At 48.0% G+C, this 20,236-nt stretch overlaps 1 protein-coding gene across 3 annotated transcripts in view; it reads left to right on the top strand.

Moving 5' to 3' along the window:
• SIAE (sialic acid acetylesterase) overlaps nucleotides 1-20,002 on the top strand; it is a 37,873-nt gene extending 17,871 nt beyond the window's left edge. For all 3 annotated transcript variants that reach the window (XM_052662066.1, XM_052662065.1, XM_052662064.1), the window contains exons 4-10: nucleotides 4,961-5,099; nucleotides 8,915-9,092; nucleotides 10,721-10,830; nucleotides 11,572-11,705; nucleotides 15,604-15,761; nucleotides 16,728-16,920; nucleotides 19,325-20,002. In XM_052662066.1, coding sequence (XP_052518026.1) covers nucleotides 4,961-5,099; nucleotides 8,915-9,092; nucleotides 10,721-10,830; nucleotides 11,572-11,705; nucleotides 15,604-15,761; nucleotides 16,728-16,920; nucleotides 19,325-19,576 — 1,164 coding nt within the window. In that variant the 3' untranslated portion in view covers nucleotides 19,577-20,002. The remainder of the gene's footprint in view (nucleotides 1-4,960; nucleotides 5,100-8,914; nucleotides 9,093-10,720; nucleotides 10,831-11,571; nucleotides 11,706-15,603; nucleotides 15,762-16,727; nucleotides 16,921-19,324) is intronic.
• The last annotated feature ends 234 nt before the right edge of the window (nucleotides 20,003-20,236 follow it).

Here is a 20,236-nt window from a genome sequence, read left to right as displayed (position 1 = left end):
TTTTAAATTTAAATGTTTATTAAATTGGACTTAACTGGGCTCCATTTTAAGATCAGTGAATAGAAGCAAAATTGAAGTTTCATCTCTTGATAGAAAGCATGGTTTTATATAGAAGTGGGATTGCTGTTAACTCATTAAGGAAAACAGTATTTTCCTTAATGCTTTAATTGCAGTTCCCTGTTTGCACAGAGAGGCACGGACCAGATCTGTTTGTATCTGCACAGTCAGGTTCTCAACTGCACTCTGTGCCAGGGGATCTCATCCCATTTTCTGTCAAGCTAAGTCACAGTTTGATTGTTAAGACCGAACACATTTTTTCCTGCCTGGAATTTACTCTTAAGCATCTTCTATATCGAACTAAGGCTATACAAGCTCTGAGATACAAGAAAATAGAAAAAAGATTCCATCTGAAAAAGCCAAATGTTAATTTTGTTTGTTTTAAAATCACGCGCTTAGTCTGCAAGACAGCATTCTAGGTGCTGACAGTACCACAAGCCAACTTTTCTAGTCTCTTAACACTCTGTAGAACTTTGTTTTTGGATCATAAAGATGCTTGACATGACTCCTCCTCTATTCATTTTCCTCCCTTCCCCTGAAGACTCCCAACACACACACACACACACACACTCACACACACACACACTCACTCACACTCACGCACACGCATACAGTGCCTCTCTCTTTCCTCTTCTCTCCCTGCATGTGACATTTCTGGGGAGACAAAATTTCCACCATAACCAACCACTCTTCACAGTCAAATGAAGGAAATGGCAGATTGTGTGCCCATCTTGTTGTTAGGGTAAAGTGGAATTTTAAAATCGAGTGTTATTTATAACACCGAGTGAGATGTTTATAAATGGAGGAAAGTCTAAATGCTCATCTGTCACCTTCTAAGTCAGGGTACATCTTAAGACTTGGCTATTTCTAGTTAGGCTCAGAAGAAGATGGCCAGTGTTCGATGGGAAACCCGGTTTTCCATATCTCAGCAGTCCCCACGTTCCTGCTTTACAAATCGGGCGATTAAAATCCAGAAGAGAAGGGCTGGTGCCACAGTACAATAAAAGATTCCGGGGAGGTCTGATGACTGGCTTATTTATAGTTATTCTCTCATCTTTAAATCTGCCATATTGTAATGTGGTAGAAGGTAACGTGGCGCTTCCCTGGCGGCTCCGTGGTAAAGAACCCGCCTGCCAGTGTCGGAGACGCGGATTCAGGCCCTAGGTCGGAAAGATCTCCTGGAGAAGGAAATAACAACCCACTCCAGTATTCTTGCCTAGGAAATCCCAGGGACAGGGCAACCTGGTGTGGTCTACCAGTCCATGGGGGTCGCAAAGAGTTAGACATGACTGAGTGACTAACACCCTCACTTCAAAAGCTGGTATTATTTTGTAAACTATTATTATACATGATAATTACACAGTCCATCACTGCCCTTCGGACACAACTGAGCAACTGAGCATGCCCCACCACCCCCACACACACGTGCCTTGCTTCCCTGTGCAGACCCCATACTATGACTCTCTGAGGAAATAGATTCTTGACGTTTCTTCATTAATTCAAGAATGCGGTGTAAAGGTTACAAAATGAACACTGGCGAGCAGCTGCTTTGATGGTGAACCGTGGGTCCCCAGAGAGGTGGAGGGCTCTCCCCATCGCTGCAGCCTTAATGACTTCAAATACCTTGGTCTTCATTTACATCCTCATTTCAATACTTGGTAGAAAAATAATTACACCGAGGTGTTTGATGAGATGAAATTTGATCTCAGCAGATGGAGGAAGGCTTCCCCTTTCATCAGCAGGGAAACCAAGTGTCATTTAAATGAAAATCTTCCTGAAATCTCTTTATTCCTAAGTTTGCTGCCAATATCCCCGAGGAAATGCTTCCATCAAAAATGGCTTGGTGAGACCTACTGTAAGCACAGGGAACTCTGCTCAGTGTTATGAGGCTGCCTGGATGGGAGAGGAGTCTGGGGGAGAATGGATACATGTATATGTATGGCGGAGTCCCTTCGCCGTCTGTTCACCTGAAGCTATCACAACATTGTTCCTTTATCAGCTATACCCCGATATAAAATACAGAGTTTGTTTTTTTTTTTTTTTTAAAGGCTTGGTGATTCTGGGAAAGGATTCCCATTTCAGAAGTAATTGTCATCAGGTCCAGCAAGAATTCTCCCACCCCCATTTTTTGCTAACACTTTCTGTGGCTTTTGACTTTGGACTTGAAATACTGCACACATGTGAGTTTGAAAATGGACGTTTTCCAGCCAGTGCTTTGGATTCAGCCAGTGCTGTGGATTCAGTTCCATGTGTGCTGGTAACAATAGAGGACGATGCCACTCCCTCCCCCAGTTCATTTGGCCTTGCCATACTCTGGAGTGTTAGCAACGGGTCACCACGCCACCTCCCGAGCTGGCCCTGCAGTTCCCAGTCGGTGCGGACGCTGGTGTGGGTGGAGGGAGCAAAAGCGGTTTCATCCTCCGTTTCCATGGAAGCAGCATATGATCCTTAGCGCTCGGTGCTGAACTGAATTTCAAGGGAGGTGACTTTTTACAGGTACTTGCCGCTGAAAAATAACTTCCCTGCCAAAATATACTGAGTGCATTAGCCTGTTCTTCGTCTTCAATGTTTATTCTGCATGAAACTTGCCAGGCAAGATCCAGAATGGGCAAGTGTAGACTTCCTGTGGAATTTTCCTGAGACCATGTGTAGAAGCCCAGTAACCCTGGCAGCCCGGAGCCACGTCGCCCAGGGAGCGCTACAAGCTGCGGCTCTCACTGGGACCAAAGCGCCATTGCCTTTGCATCTGGCCGGCTTATTGGCCACAGCAGGCTCAGTGGCAAGTCAAAAGGCGATTCCAGGGGCAGCGCATCTCAATGACATGCTCTGTGGGGGCACTGCGGCTGCTCCTGCCCGGTGGGCCACAGGGCCAGCTGTATTCTCTGCGGTGGGTGGGAGGGAAAGCGAGCCAGCTGCACACCCCGTGGCCAGCGGCCAATGGAGAGCGGCCCAGCCTCCTGCAGCCTCCACAGTCTTGTCTCAGCTGGAGCTCTGGTTCCCTGAGGCCAGTGATAACTGGCCTTCTTGAGGCTCCTATTAGGCTTTTGTTTTGGGACGACCAGACTGTCCAGAGGGGTGGAGAGGAGACTAGAAAAAACAAACACTCATTAAAAAGCAAAACAATATTTTTATGACACAATCTTTTATTTTTTAAAAAATGTTTAGTTGGAGGATAATTGCTTTACAAGGTTGTGTTGGTTTCTGCTGTTTGACAAGGAGAATCACCTATAAGTATACTTACATTTGCTCCCTTTTGAGCCTGCCCCTGCCGTCCCACCCAGCTAGGCCATCACAGGGCACCGGGCTAAGCTCCCTGTGCTGGACAGCAGCTGCCCACCAGATATCTATTTTACACGTGGGATGGAGGAGCCTGGTAGGCTGCAGTCCATGGAGTCTCAAAGAGTCGGACTTGACTGAGTGACTTCACTTTCACTTTTCACTTTCATGCATTGGAGAAGGAAATGGCAACCCACTCCAGTGTTCTTGCCTGGAGAATCCCAGGGATGGCAGAGCCTGGTGGGCTGCCGTCTACGGGGTTGCACAGAGTCGGACACGACTGAAGTGACTTAGCAGCAGCAGCAGCAGCAGCAGCAGCAGTGTAAACGCGACTCTCTCAATTCATCCTCCTCCACCCCATTTTTTTTTTTTTTTTAATAAAAACATGCCTACTCAACATCAGGATTGAAGGGAATAGCACTTATGTGTGAGCCCTGAGAGGAAAGATGCTTGATAGGTTAACAAAGAAGCTATTAAGTGTAGCACACATATTCATGTCCATAGGAACCCTAAGCCAGTCCTGTCACGTTCTTGGCAAATGGTGAGGTTTCATACAGTGGTTTGGGAAAAAGTGATGTGCCTTTGGATAGACCCTTCTCTTTGTCTGGTTTCTTGGGACTGATCTCAGCAATCACCCTGGACCCTGCCTTCCAAACTTCCGGGCCTCTTGTGCTTTTCTTGGGCGATTTTCCAGGACTGAGATGAGAAGCGTTTTGAGACTGATTTCAGGATGTTTCAGGAGTTCAGAAATCGTTTCTCAATTGTGTTTCTTTTTAATACATATCTCTTATGGGGTATGAAAGAAAGTGAAAAGTGAAAGTGAAGTCGCTCAGTCGTGTCCGACTCTTTGCGACCCCATGGACTGTAGCCTACCAGGCTCCTCAGTCCATGGAATTTTCCAGGCAAGAGTACTGGAGTGGGTTGCCATTTCCTTCTCCAGGGAATCTTGCCAACCCAGGGATTGAACCTGGGTCTCCCGCACTGCAGGCAGACGCTTTATTGTCTGAGCCACCAGGGAAGCCCAAAATATTTCTTTGAGCCACTTTTTGGCGGGGGTGGGGGAGGGCAGCAAGAATACTGGAATGGATTGCCATTCCCTTCTCCAGGGGATCTTCCCGACCCAGGGACTGAACCCGGGTCTCCCGCATTGTAGGCAGATGCTTTACCGTCTGAGCCACCAGGGAAGTTCTTATGGGGTATGGATTACATAAACCTACCTCTCCATGGCCTTTTTGGTTCCTTTTTTTTTTTTAAGAAGATAATGCTATGGCTTTATTGGATACTTTTCCTGAATGGAAGTATTTTACTTTCAAGGTGTTGACATTTTTTAGCCCAAACCCATCCACAGATCCTCTCGTCCAATACAGACTTGTCTTTGCAGATGTCATGGTGTTCCTACCTTCTTGGGGGATATGACTTATCATGGTGTCTGTGGGTCAAGGTGGATCCAGGCAGTCTGGACCAGCCCATCATGGGTTTCGATTATGCATTCGGTTTCTGTATCCTGAAGGTGCAGAAGGAGCTGCAGGCGTGGGGGGTGGGTGCGGTAGCATCTATGAGGGGGCAGCAGCATCATCAACCGTCCACTTGGTTGGTGTAAGAAACGACGTCCCTGCTTCTTTTCCAGGTATTTAACGCCACAGGTGAACTGTCGAACACGACTGCCTATCAGTCTGTCCGCATCCTCTCCGTGTCTTCCACCCAGGCTCAGCAGGAGCTGGAGGACCTCACCAAGGTTGACCTGCGATGGTCCAAGCCCACCTCGAGTAAGTGATGGCTGGAGCACATGCCAACTCCTCTGTGAGTGATTGGTGCCCTGTGGGCATCTGTTGTGTCTGTCAGAATTTGCCCATCCATTTACTCATTTCTTATTGACCCCCCTGCCCTGCCCTGGTTCCTGGTGGCTCAGTGGTAAAGAATCTGCCTGCAGTTTAGGAGATGCAGGGTCGATCCCTGGGACAGGAAGATCCCCTGGAGTAGAAAATGACAACCCACTCCAGTATTCTTAGCTGGGGAATCCCATGGACAGAGGAGCCTGAAGGGCTACAGTCCATGGGGTTGCAAGAGTCAGACACGACTGAGCAACTGAGCCACCACCACCCACTTCCTGATGGTACTCGTTTGATGCGTTTCTTCCCAGGACTCCACAGTGAATTTGCCCCCTTGCTCTGAGCAGATGGCGCTTCCTCCAGCTTCATTGGCCTCATGGAAGCCACTCAGCACAAACTCTGCCAGCATCTCCTCAGTGCCGGAAGCCCTCCTCTCCTCTTTCTTCCTCCGTTTCTGTCTGAACACAGCTGACTGTTTCCCTCATGGCTGCCTCTGACTCGGGCTCTCACCTTCTCCAGGGCCTCCTCTTAGCCCTCAGGTTCTCTCCTTTTACCCCACCGTGCAGCCTTCAGGGAACCTTTACTCCAGGCTGCTCTGCGCCGGTCTCCGTTCTGGGTCCCCAGGGTGCAGCTGTGATCAGGACCCAGTCCCCACCCTCGGGGCTTCACTTATCTGTAAGGAACACACCCCTTTCTCCCGGAACGACTCCTCTCTCCTTTGCTTTGTTAAACCTTCTTAGGACATCTTTCCATTCTTTTCACTGCCTTCCTGAGTGTGTACTCTTTCTTGTTGTTCATTCACTAGGTTGCGTCTGACTCTTTGTGACCCTATGTACTGCAGCATGCCTGGCTTCCCTGTCCTTCACCATCTCCCAGAGTTTGTTCAGACTTATGTCCATTGAGTTCGTGATGCCATCCAACCATCTCGTCCTCTGTTGTTCCCACTCTTTAACCCTTTATAATCTGGCTGCTCTGTCCAGGTTGACAGCTGGTTCCCCCAGGGTTTCTACTGTTCTTCTGTGATGTGCTCTGGACAGCCCGTGGCATCGGTTCTGCTGATGGCTGCTCCTAGGAGCTGCGCCTCCCTCTGAGCCTGAGAGGTGCTTCCTCTCCATCATGCTCCCTCTCTGTCTGCACCCTGCCTGTTTCTTGGCTTTCTCCAGTCCCTTCCTCCCGAAGGGAGGTCCCTTGTGCTCTTTATAGTCCCTTTTTTCACCTGTACATGCTTTACCTTGGTAACCTCAGTTGCTCCTACATTTTCAAGTATTAATTCATTCAGCAAATATCTGGGTGCCTTTTGTGTGCTCGGCACTGTTCTAAGTCCTGAGGGTGATAGCAGAGAATAAAGCAGGCAGGCATGCCTGGTCTCCTGGATGGAGCTTACAGTCTAGTGGGAGAGTACAGAAGATGAATAAGAAAATTAATAAGTTATATATGAAAGTATTACACTATTGGGTATCATGCTGTCTGAACTTTCCCTTTAAGAACTCAGGAACTGAATAGATTTGGGTAAAATTTTTTAAATGAATCCTTTGGTCTATGAACTCTTCCTGCATGTCCTCCAAAACTCAGGAATCAGTTAGATTCGGACAGGGTATTATACCTTGCTATTGGTTCCCTTTCAGTCTCTGAACTCAGAGACTCAAATGTTTGAACATCAAAGGATAGGCTAGATGGTGGTACGTGCTGAGAAATAAGTTACAGCAGGGGGCAGTACTGCTGGGGCTGGGGTGGGCTGGTGGTTTCCAATTCAGAGTGGACGTGGAGGTCCCGCCTGAGAAAGGCAGCGTTTCCGTAATGACTTGACAGAGGTGAGGCCGCGCAGGTGTCTGGGGAAGAGCCTGGTAGGTCAGGAGCCTCTCACATTTCTAGTCTCTCCTGCCTCTTCTACTGTCCTCGTACCTCTGACTGCAGTTGGGAAAGGTCTCTGATTTTTTTTTTTTGGCTGTTCTGGGTATTCATTGCAGCACACAGGCTTCTCTACTTGTGGCTCGTGGGCTTAGCTGCTCTGTGGCACATGGGATCTCAGTTCCCCAACCCAGGGACCTAACCCACGTCCCCTGCATTGCAAGGTAGATTCTCAACCACTGGACTACCAGGGAAGTCCCCAGGGTCTCTGATTTTAAAGACTCTTGTGTTGAGCTTGGACCTCTCTGGATAATTGAGTACAGTCGCCCCCTCTTCAGGTCCTTATTGTTGAAACATCTGTGATGTCCGTTTAGCCACATACGGTTCACTCACAGGGTCCAGGCCTTAGACTGCAGACACCTTTGCTGCCCACCACACATTCTCATTCCCACGCCTTTCCAAGTGACTTTCCATTTTCTTTACTCCAGCCTCCCTCCAGTTGTCTCTTACACTATTCTCCTTTTGTAATTGATACTCTACTCAAGTACTTGAGAAGCTTTCCAGTTCTGCATGTGTCTGTACATATTGTTTCTTTGGCCCAGAATGCTAGCTCTGCTTACTGCATTCCTGTCTCCCAAGGTCTCCCTACCTCCCTCCCTTCCCTCTTAATTACCTTCTCCCTCTACCTCCCCATCAGCGAGTCCACCCTTATTCCAGTCACCACTGCCACCCAACACCAGCTAGCAAACATTCACTGACTCTGCACTGGGTCCCAGACGCTGAGAACACAGAAGTCCTAATGGTTTAGCGGGGTGAGGGAAACCCCAGGCACAGAGCAGGACCGGAGCACAGGGAAGGAGCCGCCTTTCCTGGGCATGTTACGATCTGCCTTTCGTTTTCTATTCATTATTTTGCTGTTAGAACCTCTTAACACACTTTTGTACTTCTTAAAGCACTAAACTCTATTTTGCAATATATTTGACTTTGCTGAATATTTGTCTCATTCTGTAGGGTAGAAGACCTCTGAGGAGAGGTTCCCTGTCTTTCCTTTTCCTTTTCATTTCTGTATCACACTCATCTAGAAGTCCCTGGCGCCTGGTAGGTGCTCAATCCATTTTAATTGATTTGAAACTGATTTTCAACTCCTGCTATCACACTTTCCATGTTTCCAGAGCCAGAAATGTGTTGTTTGGATCTTTCACGCGCCAAGGCAGTGACTTACACTTCGTGGTTCTTTCACAGCTGTTGGGTTGGGTTGATCCCACCAGTTGCGTGTGTGCCTGTTCCCCTGTTCAGCACCTTCTTCTGATGTGGAAATCACCCTTTCTGGTCTGTGTTGGTTGCTGGGCCACTATATGGACAAATGAGCTTGATGGTGCCGAACTCTGAAATGCTGGTTTTGGTTTCTGTTGCTCTCCCTTTCGGCCAAACTCCCCGTCACTTGTTTATTCTTGGCTTCATTACCGTGGCTATAAGCTTGGATATAAAACCACCTAGAAAAAATATACCTTTCTTCTCAGCATTCTCTGTGCTTGCTGGTCCCCTTCCACAGAGCTAAGTGGGGATGGGATGGATGTTGGGTAAGAGTGTAGGTTGGGGGGGGCGGGGTTGGGGGCCGGCAGCCTTTCTGCTCCTCACCTGTTGCAGAGGGGTATCAATATTCCTAGGTTCTCAGGGCCCTGCATGTGGCAGGGAAGCCTCCTTGCCTGGCTGAATATACATGTATATTCGGCTTTCTGCTAGCCAGCCAGCTGCCTCTCCGTCTTCTCCTGCCCTTGGAAAGTCTTAGAAAGGAATGCAAGGCCTGACCCAACACCCGAGCTTCTCACCTAGGCCCACCCAGGAGCTCCAGGCCGTGTCCACCTACTTTTCCCCTGACTGTCTCTATCTGTTTCTCTGAACAGAAAACTTAGGCCACGGCAACTTCACGTACATGTCAGCAGTGTGCTGGCTTTTCGGGCGTTTCCTGTATGACACCCTGCGGTATCCTGTGGGGCTGCTCTCCTCCTCGTGGAGTGGGACGCCCATTGAAGCCTGGTCGTCTAGAAGGTCCCTTGAAGCCTGTGGGGTCCCGAAGTCAGGGTAAGAAAGCGTCCTCCGGTCCAGGAGAAAGCCTGCCAGGAAATTCTGTGCGAGAGCAGGATCACAGTCTCCTTGGGGAAGTCAAATATGAGCCGAATGTACAAATATGTGTTAAATGTATGTGACTTATTCAGGTGTTGTTTTCACTGTCATCATGACCACAGTCATTTGACACTATGTCAAGAAGTAATTATGACCCTTTTCCTTAATAACAGGGATAGCTAATATATTTTTTAAAACTTATTTTTTTACTCAGATATTTTTAACTTTTTGTATTAGGATATAGCCAGTTAACAGATAATACTGTGATGGTTTCAGATAGATAGAAAGGGGATTCAGTATACATGTATCTGTTCTCCCCCAAACTCCCCTCCTGTCTAGGCTGCTTCATAACATTGAGCCGAATTCCGTGTGCTATACTTTGTTGGTTATCCATTTTGAATACAGCAGTGTGTATACGTCCCTCCCAAACTCCTGAACTGTCAGTAGGGTAATACTTAATAGAAGCTTTCTAAATGCCAGAGACTGTCATGAGCAGTTTATATAATATTAACTCATTTAATGCAGCACTCTCTTGAAATGTGGGTACTGTTAACACATGAGGATAAAGGGACTAATTGGGAGAGGGGTTTGGTGACTTGCTTGGGAACACGACTAGTAAGTGATGAAGTCTGGTGTCAGTGTCTGTGCTCTTAACCGCTGTGAGAATAAACCCAATCTCACAGTTTGGAAGAACACGGTATCCATGTAATCAGAAAACGGTATCGGAAGACTGATGGTGAAAGCACACTCAGGAAAAGCTGGATCAGGAATAGTAGTGGGTCGGGCAGAGGCAGAGAAGAGGCTAGCTGATAACTTCTTGACACTAATGTTGCCATAGAGATGGATACTGTGTGAGCTGCCTTCACAGAACTTGTCTCATCAGTTCTGGCAAAAGCATGGATTTGAGCTCTTGGTGTGTCTTGGGTAAAGGCCGGCCTGCTGGGGAGTGAAGTCATCCTGCTTTGGAACAGAAAGACTTACTCTCAGTAGAGGTGGAAGAATCTAAAGCCAGGCTTCCCAGACCTCAGGGGGCATGGCAGGGACAATACCAAGGGGCCATGGGGGTTCTTGCACACAGCTGCTCCAAGAGAAATCCACACAAGTCTTCTGCAGAGACAACTTAGGGCCACGTTCCAAGTCATCAGAAAATGTACCTTCTGACCTAGCCATCTCATTTCTGGGAATTTAGCTTAAAGAAATAATGAAGACTGTATGTAATGATTCAGCTCTCAGGAAGATAATCATGGCATTGCTTATAAAAATAAAGAACGTAACCTCAGCATCCATTCAGCGAGTGCTGGTTAAGTAAACTTTTTGCTTGTGTGATAGACTCATTAACATCTGCCCTCTCTGCCCCTCGCCCCGCGCCTGGTCTCAGTCACTAGATGAAACCTGGGACAGTGCACTGAACTCACAGAGAGCCAACTGACACATGTTTTCATGGAAACAGAGTGGTTGAATTGGACTCTGAGCGGCTTTCATCAGGGGTTTGCCCCAAGTGAAGCTGGATAGGTACCTGGCTCAGGGCCTATCATGGGATCAGTTCCTGGCGCTCTGCTGACCCTTGTGTGTCTTCCTCATTTTAGGTCCCTGCCATCCGACCTTCAAACTGGTCCTAGCGCGCACTCTGTTCTCTGGAACGCCATGATCCATCCACTCCGTAACATGACGCTGAAGGGGGTAATATGGTACCAGGGTGAGTGTTCACTTTCCTGGTTTTCCATTCATCAGTTAGCTGTTGCCACGTAACAAGCCGCCCTGGAACTCAGTGACTTCGTTGTAACTTTCTTTGGCTTACCGCTTTTTGAGTTAGCAGGGTAGTGTTTCTGTTGGGACTGCTTTGGCTCATTTCTGCTGGGCAATCCTGTGCGTCTTTGGCAGCCTGGCAGGTTGTCTGGTGGCTGGATGACCTAGGATGGCCTCTACCTCATGTCTGTTGACTGGGGCTCCTGGTTCTCATGTGGCCTCTCGTCCTTCAACAAGCTGTGATAGTGGTGGTTTATTTCTCAGTGGTGTCCGGCTTCTTGTGACTCCATGGACTGCTGCTCACCAGCCTCCCCTGTCCATGGGGTTCTCTAGGCAAGAACACTGGAGTGGGTTGCCATTTCCTCCTCCAGGGCGTCTTCCCGACCCGGGGATTGAACCCTGGTTTCTTGCATCGCAGGTTGATTCTTTACTGTCTGAGCCACCACGGAAGACCTTCAGCAAGCTAGTTCAGCCTTATTTTTCATTTGCATGGCAGTGTCAGGCTTCCAGGGGTGTCAGGAGAGAGCAGACTCCAGAGCCGATTTGCTCTTGCAGTCGTGTTTGCTGATGGCCCATTGGCCAGAGCAAACCCGAGGCCAGTCCAGCGAGACCTCAGGATGGAGGCTAGGGAGCAATGTGGGGTCATCTTGCATCTACCCCGACTCCCTCTCACAGTTTGGACTGTTTTCAGGGGAGTCCAATGTAAACGTTAACAGAGACCTGTACAATTGTACATTCCCTCTGCTCATTGATGACTGGCGCCAGACCTTCCACGATGGCTCCCAGGGGCAGACAGAGCGCCTCTTCCCATTCGGATTTGTCCAGGTAGGTGCTAAAAGGAAGAGGGTTTGTGGGCTTTGGTGGGGGAGATGCTGCTGAGATCTCTTCCCTGGAATCCGTATGCCTTTTTTTTTTTGCCCCCATAGCCTGCCTGCTGTTCATCTCGGCTCACTGACAGGACAATTAAATCTTAAAAAAAAATTATTAAGTAACCAGTATTTGGGCTTCCCAGGTGGCTCAGTGGTAAAAAATCCGCCTGCAATGCAGGAGATGTTGGTTCAATCCTTGGGTCAGGAAGATCCCCTGGAGAAGGAAGTGGCAACCCACTCGAGTAATCTTGTCTGGGAAATCCCATGGACAGAGGAGCCTGGTGGGCTACAGTCCATGGGGTTGCAAAGAGTCAGACATGACTGAAGCAACTTAGCACTCACACAACCAAATTCTTAAGTGCTTCTCCTCGCCTCTTCACACGATCCCTCCAGGACCCAGATGTCCTAGCGGTGCGGTAGTTCTGACTGTTCTGGAACACAGGAATTAAACAAGTAAGGTGTGACAAAAACAAGACCCGCCTCACAACATAGGCACGAATCAGGCGTTAGTGTTTGAGCTGGACACCCCTGTCTGTAGGCGTCTGCCTCTGGTAGCCCACAGATACTTACCTCTCACCAACCCCCTTGCCTCCCCTCCACCCCGTTCCTCTACTCTGTCCTAGTTCACAGGCCTTTTTTTGGATAAAAGATTTTTATAGACCTGCTTTCCACTTATAATTACTTTACAATCATTTCCTTTCTCCTTTCTTAACATTTGTTTTGACTTTGAACGAGAATATTCTGCTCATTATTTTCAAAATAGCAACGCCTGTCACCACTTCTGTATTACTGTTGGTAGAAACTACATTTGGTCCTTGGAGGTACTTTTTTTTGCCTCTCAGCCTGTGTACATGATGATTGGAATGTGACTTCAATCAACTCAGGCCAAAAATACGTTTAAGTGTTTATTATATGCCACAACTGTGTGAGCTACTAGAACTATATAGCAGGAAGCACAGAGACCTGCTCCTTGTCCTGTAGCAGAAATGCCTTAGCCTTGGGCGCCAGCTTTATCATCATCAACAACAGTATGTTGGTTGCTTGTGAAAAACGGGGACCATAAATGTTTAACTTCAAAGGGAACTGTCAAATACAACAGTTTAATGGTTCCGAGCGTAGTCCGGGGATTTGCATCTCAGCTCTGGCACTTCCTTAGCTGTGTGATTTCAAATAAGACATCGAACCTCTTTGTTATTTTAAGTATTAAATGAGCTAGTCCATATAAAGCTTGGCACAGGTGAGAAAATGCCTGTGTTTATTATTATTAATGAGAGAAGTGGAAAATCTGGAGGGACAGTTGGTCTGTAAAGGAAGATGGATTGGCTTGACGAAAGGGCGTCCTGTGAAACCATGGCGGCAGTAACGAGCACGCAGTTAGATGGGGGACGTGAGCTCTGGAGAGGGCAGGGCTATACCCATGTGTCTGCGAGTCTAATACTGATGTGTGGTCCGAGGCATGGGGAGAGAGAGGAGCCGGAGTTCAGGAATGGAGACCCTATTATTGTCGCTCAGTTGCTAAATTGTGTCCAGCTCTTTGTGACCACATGGATTGCGGCACGCCAGGCCCCTCTGTCCGCCACTATCTTCCAGAGTTTGCTCAAATTCAGGTCCGTTGAGTCAGTTATGCTATCCAACCATCTCATCCTTGGAGACGGCAATGGCAACCCACTCCAGTACTCTTGCCTGGAAAATCCCATGGATGGAGGAGCCTGGTAGGCTGCCGTCCATGGGGTCTTGAAGAGTCGGACACGACTGAAGCAACTTAGCAGCAGCAGCAGCAGCAGCATCTCATCCTCTGTCGCTCTCTTCTCCTCCTGCTCTCAATCTTTCCCAGCATCAGGATCTTTTCTAGAGTCAGTTCCTCGCATCAGGTGGCCAGAGTATTGGAGCTTCAGCTTTAGCATTAGTCCTTCCAGTGAATATTCAGGGTTGATTTTTACAGGGTTGCCTGGTTTGATCTTCTTGCAGTCTAAGGGGCTCTCAAGAGTCTCCTCCAGCACCACAGTTCAAAAGCATCAGTTCTTCAGCACCCAGCCTTCTTTATAGTCCGTCTCTCACGTCTAGAGATGACTACCAGTCTCGAGGGAATATATGCTTTTTCAGAAGGATTTTGGAGAAACAGTGAACCAGACTACAAAACACAGATACTATTGTAGAATCCTGCAAATGCAGCCACTTTTATATTCTGTGGCTGTGACATGCCTTCTTTAGCAGCAGTGTTTCTTCTAATCCCTGCAAGTGGCCTGCTTTATATCTCAGGGGAAAAACACAGGAATTTCCTGTGGGTGTAGAGTCTGCTGGTGCCCCCATGTGGTCAATCTATAGTAGTACAGCTGATGAAGTAGTGGGGAATGACTGCAGAAATTCTCAGCCAAATGCCATTTTGAAACAACTTCCTTGGCTTGAGTGGCTCTTGGTAGCATTTTTCCCTCAGCACTTTAGGCTGGAACTCCCCCTAGACTCTTCCAGGGGGTTCTTGCAGGGATCTGCGTCATGGCGCCCGTTGCACTTGGCCCCACTTTCAGCCTTCTCTCCTGGGTGTTGTGTGGGAAGCAGCAGGGTTACTCAGTGGATCTTTTTATTGCCATTTTCTAGTTTTCATGACATTTCATTGCGAAGCCCCGCCACCTTTTATCACTTCATGTGTTAAGGCCGATTTGCATAGGAGAGTTTAATAAGAATCAGTGGTGGGGAAAATGTACTCTTTCTTTCAGTGGGAGAAACCTCACGACCAGGTGGCAACAGGGCATGGGTGCTGGAACGTGCGAAGGACTGGGGTCTTTGATGAAGTCTGCTATGTGCTCAGGGGCAGATGCTGAAGCTGAAGCTCTAATACTTTGGCCACCTGATAGGAAGAGCTGGCTCTTTGGAAAAGACCCTGATGTTGGAAAAGATTGAAGGCAAAAGGAGAAGGGGGCGATAGAGGATGAGATGGTTAGAAAGCATCACTGACTCAATGGACATGAATTTGACCAAACTCTGGGAGATAGTGGAGGACAGAGGAGCCTGGTATGCTGCAGTCCATGGGGTTGCAAAGAGCCGGACACGACTTAGCAACAAGGGCAGAGTCCTCTCCACTTCCCTACAGAGCTTTGCCCTGTGTTGTACACAGATGTACAATAGGGCAGTGACCTACCGTTTTGTAACGGACGACCTCAGAACTTTGGGGCTGACAACAGCAGCCACTGTGTTTGCTCCTCGTTCTATGGGTTGGCCAGGCAGGGAGAGGTGGTCCCCCGGCGCGGCTCATTTCTGGTCTGGAACATTACCCAGGCTTGCTCGTGTGCCTGCAGCTAGAACTGAAGGATCCAGAATTCACGTGACTGGACCTTCAGCTGGGAAGGCTGGGACATGAACGCCTCTCTCCTCATTACCTTCCAGTTCCCAAGGCCACTGTCTCCACATTTCTTCAGCAGGGTAGCAGCACTTTTGTTCCGTGGCGATCTCAGGGTTCTGAGCAGATGGAACCAGAAGGCAAGCACTCCTGAGGCAGAGACTCAGTAGCTTCTCACCATCACCTCGGCTGCATGCTGTTTGTCAGAGCAAATCGCAGGCTTTAGCCCAAGTTCAGTGCAAGGAGAAATAGACTCCGGGTCTTGCTGCGAGGAGGGGGCTGGAGGGCGGAGTTCCACCACGGCTTGTGGGATGAGCAGTTCAGCCATGAGGGTGAGAGACTCGGTAAGAACGTGTTGGATCAGCCTGTGGGCGAGTGAGTGAAGCAGAAGCAGGGTCTGCTTGTGAAAGACTCCAGTGTAGGTTTCTTTAAACAATTTTTTTCTTAGTGTTTTTCTAGCTCTTTTGAAGTGTAAGTTTCCGATGCAGTGAAGTTCTGATGCACAGTGTCTACCTTCTAGTTATCTTCCTATTTGTTTGGTGAAGCCCCGAATGATGGACTTCCCCAGATCCGTTGGCATCAGACAGCCGACTTTGGCTACGTCCCCAACCAAAGGATGCCCAACACCTTCATGGCTGTCTCCGTGGATCTCTGTGATAGGAACTCACCTTTTGGCAGGTGGGTGCTTCTCGGGCTCTGCGTGAACAGTAATATGTGTTCTCTGTGGCCTTCTCTTGATGTTCACTTGTGAGGGGGCCTAAGGAGTGGACCCTAGAAGCATATTTATCCACCATTCACACCCTGGATGTGCTGCAGTAACTAAAACCCCTCCCCACGGCGGGGCCTCGATGCCACCGAACCTTATTTCGTGTTGACACTCCCATGTCCCAAGAAGGTCCACCGAGGGGCTCTGCTGTCGTTGTTGTTCACAGATCCAGTGGCAGAGGCTCCGGGGGAATCTGTGCTTCCACAGCTGCCTGACGGTCTCATATTCGCAGCCGGAGGCTTCCACCCGAAGCAATGCAAGTCTCTTCCGCTCACATTGCACTGGCCACGGCGAGTCCCATGGCCATGTCTATTGGTAGTAAGAGTAGGGAGTGGAATTCCACCACAGACTCAGAGGAGGACTAGCGGGCCCGTTGGTGGACAGCCCCGAGGACTACCGCCTACTAGGGTACCAGGGAGTGGCAGTGTGACCTGGAGCCCAGTGCAGAGTGTCCCGATTACAGTAGGAGCTTGACTGAATATTTGTCTTTTGAAAGAATGAATGTTTGTTGAGTGAACACATAAAACCCGGAGGGGGCCAAGGAGTGAAAACCTGATTCAGATGTAACACTCTGAGAACTTTGAGTGCTAGACTGAGAGCTCTTCTGGGTTAGTTCCAAAGTCTGCCCTCCCTCCCTCCTCTTCCCTTATTCCTTCCTTCCAGGCCATCAGTTATCTCAGGGTTGTTGACTCATAGAAGACCCGTCTGTGGTTACAATTCACCATTTCTCTTAGGCTGACTAGCCTCAGGTCACTGGCTATTAGATTCAGTCTCACCTTCTTAAAGGGTTCTTTGTATAAGATTTCCTTTTTTTTTTTTTTTTTAAGTGACTTGTTGAGCCCAGACCCTAAGTTCTCTCCCTGTTCTTCGTCCTGTAGCATTCACCCTCGAGATAAGCAGACGGTGGCCTACAGGCTGCATTTGGGGGCCCGTGCCTTGGCTTACGGGGAGAAGTTGATCTTTCAAGGACCACTGCCTCAGAAGATAGAACTCCTGGCCGACACGGGGCTGCTCAACCTCACATATTCCCAGCCAATCAAGGTGCAGAGGCATGACGACAAGATATTTGAGGTGAGAGCTGCAGAAAACAATAGGGGTTCATCCAGCGTGGGGATCAGGATTTCCTCCACACCGAGGCTCATCTCTAATTATATACGAGGTGGGTCTTGGTTGGTCAGGGGCTAAGTTCACTCAGAGTGACAGGTAAGCAGCTCTTGATTCATTCACTTAGAGGCAATTTTGATGGGACAAAAGCTAATTTAAAAATTAAATCTATATTAAATAAAAAATATATAAATGTTATAAATTTTTTTATTTTATAAAAATATATAATTTTGTTTAAAATTTATAAAATAAACTGAACAATTAGTTAAATAATTAAAAAAACTTATTAAAATTAACAAATGAATTTGAGTCCATATTTTTTTTCAGATTTTATTTTTTTTTTACAATATTGTATTGATTTTGCCATACATCAACATGAATCTGCCACAGGTGTACACGTGTTCCCAATCCTGAACCCCCCTCCCACCACCCTCCCTATACCATCCCTCTGGGTCATCCCAGTGCACCAGCCCCAAGCATCCTGTATCCTGCATCAAACCTGGACTGGCGATTTGTTTCTCATACGACATTATACATGTTTCAATGCCATTCTCCCAAATCATCCCACCCTCTGCCTCTCCCACAGAGTCCAAAAGACTGTTCTATACATCTGTGTCTCTTTTGCTGTCTCGCATACGGGGTTATCGTTACCATCTTTCTAAATTCCATATATATGCGTTAGTATACTGTATTGGTGTTTTTCTTTCCGGCTTACTTCACTCTGTATAATCGGCTCCAGTTTCATCCACCTCATTAGAACTGATTCAAATGTATTCTTTTTAATGGTTATTAAAAAGATATTCCTTTTGTATTTTCCCTCCCAGAGCAACCATTTTTGCTCAGGACAGGTAGCATTATTTGTGAGTACGTATTTGAAAGGAAAGGATCCTGGCTGCAGAATATTTCCCTCATCCTTGGACATTTTTTTTGGTCACACTATCCTAAATTCTGATTTTCTTTTGAGTTTAATCTCTCCTTTAAGAGATTTAAGTGTGGTGATTTGCAGCTTAGTTTGAATTACTGTAATGGGCTTCCCTGGTAGCTCAGCTGGTAAAGAATCCGCCTTCAATGTGGGAGACCTGGGATCCATCCCTGGGTTGGGAAGATCCCTTGGAGAAGGGAAACACTATCCACTCCAGTATTTTGGCCTGGAGAATTCCATGGACTGTAGTCTGTGGGGTCGCAGAGTCAGATAGGGTGGGGCGACTTTCATTTTCACTGTAATGGAACTTTGTACTTGCTTCTAATACCTGGTGAGATCATTTCACTGTGGAACTGGGGCTGTTGATGAAACAGCTTATTTAGGAGTCTCCTAGGTGGAGGCTTCCTTCCTTGGTGGCTCAGTGGTAAAGAATCTGCCTGCCGATGCAGGAGACTCAGGTTGAATCCCTAGGTCGGGGATTCTGATCCCCAGGAGAAGGAAATAGCAACTCACTTCTAGTATTCTTGCCTGGGAAATCCCACGGACAGAGGAGCCTGGTGGGCTACAGTCCATTGGGTCACAGAGTCGAACACAACTGAGCAAGTCAACATCAGCCAAGGCCAGGGTGGTGACTAGAGGCATCCCCAGATGGAATATTTAAATAAGTGACTTTGGGAGTCCTGAGGCCCTTAGGCAGTGGGGGGTGTTGAGTGAAAAGAGGGCATTGGAGGGACAATGAAAGAATGTCGAAGACAAACTGTAATTACACAAGAGATCATGGGGCTGTTCCTCCTCTGGAATCCTCCTGCCTCAGGTGCTTACTTAGCACCTAACTCCACTTAGCTTCCTTGGATGCTGGGTTTTAGGTGAGTCCCAGCTCCCTGCAATCTGTGCATTCTGAGTTCCCCTCTGTAGTCAGCTGCTGGCAATCTGCCCACTGCCTGGCCCTGGAGTCGGAGTTGGGGCCAGGACAGATTTGAACCTTTGGGAACTGGGTATTTTAATACTCCCTTCACCAGAATCACTTTCTGACTTGAGAACAGCTTACTATCCACAGTTCCGTGTGCCCCTTCCTCTCCCCCCAGCTCCACTGGGAGCCAGAGAGCAGCCCAGAGGCTGGCTTGCTCACCCAGATTCCTGCCTGATTGGCGGGAGGACCACAGGAAGATTGTTCAGGGGAGCCTTTCCTAAGTGCTTCATGTCTCCATGCTGTCTTGTCTCTCTCAGTAATTTGCTGTTTTATTTCTTGATCTCAGCTATTGATCTTGTAAACTTTTATTGTCGATCTGTGGCTGATAACCAGACCCAGTTTGTCCTGGTTATTGTAGAAAACATGTCCCTTGGCCAAGAGCAGCCCCACTCTCCCTTCAGGCTGTCTGCAGAGCAGACACCTCTTGGTACATCCTCCCAACTATCCTAACCGTTCCTGTTCGTGACGCTCCTGTTTAGGTCGCGTGCTGCAGTGACCGCCGGTGCGAGTGGCTTCCAGCTCCCATGGACACCTTTTCCACCCAGACCCTGGCCCTGAGCATCACGTCTTGTCATGACAGCCCCGCTGCTCTTCGGTATGCCTGGACCCCATGGCCTTGTGAATATAAGCAGTGTCCCCTGTACCACCCCACCAGTACCCTGCCAGCTCCTCCCTTCATCGCTCCCATTACAAAACTGGGCCCTGGCTACCACAGCAGGACTGCTAAATGATTTCACAGCAGTGTAAACACGTCTTAGACACAAGTGTGGATCCTTTAGATTTGGGCATTTAGGAGTTTAAATGACAACTACTGATTTTTAATGGAAATTAATCAAACTGCCTCATTGAGAGCACCCGGCTAGCACATGGCTGTTTCCATATTCTGAGATGCCAGGGCTGGTAGGCGAATGGAACGCTTGCCTTCTGCCCTCAGCCAGGCCAAGTATCCATAGTAGACTCATTACTGACCACAAACAAGTTGAACCCGTGTCATTCACTTCCTTCATTATTTGGAGTGAACAGTCTTTAACACTTCTGTGTTACCTCCAGACAGTGCAAACTCAGGATTGGAAGAGGTTTCAAGGCTGTGGAGGCGGACTAGCATTTACGTGTTTGTTTTTTAATAAAATCTGACAAGTGGTTATCAAATTTCTGTAGCTTCCATTCTAAGCTTCCCAATAGTTTTTCCTCATGTGGAACTGAAATGTTTCTTCTGGTACACAACAGTCTTTCAGAGAAGTGAAGATGGCCCTGTTTTGTGCTCAGCCAAAACTGATTCTGTTCCTTCAGTCTAAATGATAATGTGAACATTTAAAACAAAGAAACCACAACCACGTGCAGGGATTTTGGGAGGCGAAAGGACGGCCTTGAGGCGGCAAGAGAGGGTGAGG

Source organism: Budorcas taxicolor, chromosome 25 (assembly GCF_023091745.1).
Source record: "Budorcas taxicolor isolate Tak-1 chromosome 25, Takin1.1, whole genome shotgun sequence".
Taxonomy (NCBI): domain Eukaryota; kingdom Metazoa; phylum Chordata; class Mammalia; order Artiodactyla; family Bovidae; genus Budorcas; species Budorcas taxicolor.
This window is presented reverse-complemented; position numbering and strand designations above follow the sequence as displayed.